We start from the raw sequence: 4,032 nt of genomic DNA, 5'->3' as shown, positions 1-4,032 counted from the left end.
GTATGTTTGTATCTATGTATGTAAATATGTATGAGTGTATGTATGTATGTATGTAAGTATGTATGTATTTATGTATATATGCATTTGTATATTTTATATATATATATATATATATATACACACACACACACACATATATATATATATGTATATATATATATGTGTGTGTATTCATATATATATACTCATAATGATCAAGTTGTGCTGTACGACATACATCTGGTCATCTCATAGGACGGTCAAGTATTTTCGTAAGCTCTAAAGTTAGGATACAGAATTCTATAGCGCACGCCACCCAATACAGGTTGCGACATTCACCACATCAGAGCGAGATATATACTTCCCTAAGAATAGGCAGAATACAAGCCTTCTGGCGTATCAAGAAGCATTAACAATACTTTGTGCAGACACCTACATTCGCATCCGGCGCTGACTAGGTATCGATTGAGCCAGTGGCAGGGGTGCCATATCCTCCCATTCATCATCGTCGTTGTTATATATTGATTCGTACGCAATAACTTTCTCTTTCTTCGCCTACAATAGTGGATTATTAGGGTAGTAGATGTCATTCTAGAAGCTAACTTACGCATGACAGTATCAATGTCGCAATCAGGTACGGTTTGTCAGGAATGGCAATATTTGTGACAAGCTGTAGATCTAGTCAAACCCACGTGATGTTTCAACGCTTAGATAGACCTGCGGGCCAGTTGTTGAACCCTATTTTTCACAACCTCAAGTCTTAATTTTGGTGCTTCAGCTAAGTCTATGCCTTCATCAATTCTGCATATATCTGGTCATAGTTATCCTACATAGAAACTTGGAATAAAGAAGCATTTATCGAGCATGATACAAGCATCCACTGGCAGTAAATATCAGCAAACTCGGTCTTTTAAATATACACATCCAATATATTTCCCGTAGTGGATAGAATGCAAGTTGATCACAATTCAATACATACAACAATGGTTGGACGAAACAGTTGGCTCTTAACACACTCAACTCAGCCCTGCATAAAGATTCATTCCTTGTATTCCAAATCACACGGCGTGAAAATGCGTCTCAGCGAGCAAGCCACGGTGGTGTATAGAGTTCAAGTACACAGTACGGCTCCAACACACATTGCGCGTTGCCATAGAATACAGGACACATATATACACACGCGCATGCCATCCCCCGGATAATTTGTCTGTACACCGCAAATACACAACAAAGTCGTATCCAAACCTCAGCCTGTTGCAGGGCTAGTCTGGTCTTGTTAGGTGGAGATATCTCGGCCATGGAAGCGGATGCATTGGCTTTCAGTTTATTGTAATTTTTGGTTGCACTCGGACCGAAGTGTGTGGATTTGGCTTGCATTTTCTGCTTCTGAGGTGACCGTGGTATTTTAGGGGTTGTGCTGGCAGCTATAGAAGGAAAGAAGTCATTATTTGCGTGTTAGTCCTCTTCTCCAGTCGAGCTGATTTAAACCTGGAATTCATTTAACGGGAATAAAAAATTGAGTGTTAGTAAGTACAAGCAACAACGCTCGTGGTCAGGTAGGCACCTCTCTCGTTACCCATACAAATAGATGATGTATCTCACAACTTGGTCACGATAACTGGAGAACAGTACAAAAACAACAGTAAAAACCGCCCCCACTGTGATCAGGGGCCCAGTCATCCCCGGTAATTTTGTCAAGGTGTGGCGACGAGAAGATTCTGAGCGCATACATAAGTGTTGTTACAACTGATAGTGTACTATCGATTAGGTCGACAAACTATACCAGCGTCAACGAGCATGGGCATCGACGCAAGGGTTGTGGTGCCACTATCAGCTGGGATGTTACTCTGATTGCGGGATTTGGCTGCATTGATCTGCGCTTGAGTTTGGAATCGCCTCTGTGTCGTTCCTGTGCAGCAAGGCATAGTTAAGCGTCTGTTAATGATTGTAGAACCACGAAACTTGCTATTTCGAAAATAGAGTGGCAGCCAGTCAATGGTAGTCGGGCCATCGACCTAGTCAATTGAAACATGCTCTCGTGGTGTGCGAATAATCAGTTAGGTCGACAAACTATATCAGTGTCAGTGAGCATGGGCATCGACGCATGGGTTGTGGTACCACTATCAGCTGGGATGTTACTCTGATTGCGAACTTTGGCTGAATTGATCTGTGCCTGTGATTGGAATCGCCTCTGTGTCGTTTCTGTGCAGCAAGGCATAGTTAAACGTCTGTTAATGATTGTAGAACCACGAAAGTTGCTAATTCGAAAATAGAGTGGCAGCCAGTCAATGGTAGTCGGGCCGCCGACGTAGTCAATTGAAATATGCATTCGTGGTGTGCGTACTATCGATTAGGTCGACAAGCCATACCAGTGTCAGTGAGCATGGGCATCGACTCATGGGTTGTGGTGGCACTATCAGCTGGGATGCTACTCTGGTTGCGGGCTTTGGCTGCATTGATCTGCGTCTGTGTTTGGAATGGCCCCTGTGCCGTTTCTGTGTAGTATGGTATAGTATTGAAACGTCTGTTAATGATTGTAGAACCGCGAAACCTGCTAATTCGAAAATAGAGTGGCAGTTAGTCAATGGAGGTCGAAACTATATCAGCAGCGTGTGGAGAGGGGGAGCATACCATTGTGATTGGTGACTATGCAAGCAATGCTCCAGGTGGCCAATATGCCCCAATATGGCCAATTTGGTATCCACAAGCCCTTCAGCCGTACATTCAACCGGAATTCTAAGAACCCTTCCTATCAGACTACCTCACACAAACATCAACACCCCATGACATGACAAACTTCCCGGCCTAAAATGGGCGCCTATGTGTTCTAACTACCTTGTGTTCCACTCGCAGAAGACCTCTCACCCGCATCTGACCACTGCTTGCGTGCCTTGGCGGCGTTGGTCTTTGCGGCGGTTTTCAGTACAACCAGAGTGATCTGCAGTACGGGCATTGCATGGGTCAGTATAAAGTAATTCATACCTGTGCGCTTCAGTAGGCGTGCATGTAATTGCAATATAATACTACAATATAAGGTAGAGCATATCTGTGCTCTATTGGTTTCCGTACCAGTTTATAGTACTCTACCCCTTGTGCACACAGACCCATGGATGGAGATTACAAGGTTGCCCAGGATAGCAAATGTGGTGGTGCACATTTGGTATGTTTCAGTGTGTGGATCTGTTACAAGCAATATTGTGCAAACCTCACGTGCAGAAACAGTTTTAAACCTGTTCTCTAGTCAAAGCCTCGTCGTACCTCCGCACAAGCGGGTAAGTGATTAACTAGCATGACACATTCGAGTAAAGCTGGCAAAAAAGGTTGTGATCACGGAGATCACACAAAGCGCCTAGTGCATTAAATATGTTAACTACATCTTTGTTTCGAGTACCGTCATACATGCGTACCCAATTATCGAAACGCCCACGACTTGCATTGATAGCACACGTACTAAGGGGATCCAGGGGCACCGAAATAATATTTACTCATCTATCACTCACTTATAATCGATAGGGACTATATTAGAGACACTTACTTTGCTGGGCAGGCTTTGCTTGGGCGCTAAAGGCGTTGAAAAGCTCGGGGGCACTGCGGACGGTCGGTTCCACGATGTTTTTTGGTTTACATGATCAATGTAGTACCTGTATACAAAAGGTAGGATTGAAGGTTTCGAATTCATCATATCGATACACTATGTGGCAATATACCTCGGCATTACACCTTACTGTGGTATAATGAGATCTCTACGCCTTCAGGGCACCAAATGCGTATACAGCATACATAGATGATTGATAATTATTTCAATCATATGTAATCTAAAAAGAATTGTCTTGTCTCCAATTCCATAAAACGAAGTAAAAAAGAGTACATTCTACCCCTCTCCCCTTCCCCTCCCACGTCAGTCTCATAACGAGCAGTCAGGAAAGCCCTCAACCAGGGAAACAAATCAGGCTGGAAAACAAACATAAAAAATCGAACAACCGCAAGGCAGATATGAAAATAGAATACCATAACACATGAACGATTCTCCAGTACCACCATACAACGCATACG

The 4,032-nt window shown here is 43.4% G+C and overlaps 1 protein-coding gene across 1 annotated transcript; it reads right to left on the bottom strand.

Annotated features, from left to right (window-relative positions):
• Window positions 1-1,224: 1,224 nt before the first annotated feature.
• SARC_13312 (hypothetical protein) lies at window positions 1,225-3,658 on the bottom strand (the record flags this gene model as incomplete). Its single annotated transcript, XM_014292558.1, has 6 exons — window positions 1,225-1,403; window positions 1,763-1,888; window positions 2,098-2,181; window positions 2,349-2,474; window positions 2,815-2,917; window positions 3,515-3,658. Coding segments are annotated over 6 exons (762 nt in total), but the record flags the coding sequence as incomplete, so codon positions are not given.
• Window positions 3,659-4,032: the final 374 nt, after the last annotated feature.

The sequence above is a fragment of the Sphaeroforma arctica genome (assembly GCF_001186125.1).
Source record: "Sphaeroforma arctica JP610 unplaced genomic scaffold supercont1.3127, whole genome shotgun sequence".
Classification (NCBI taxonomy): Eukaryota; class Ichthyosporea; order Ichthyophonida; genus Sphaeroforma; species Sphaeroforma arctica.
Note: the sequence above shows the minus strand (reverse complement) of the source record. Positions and strands in the feature narration are given on the sequence as shown.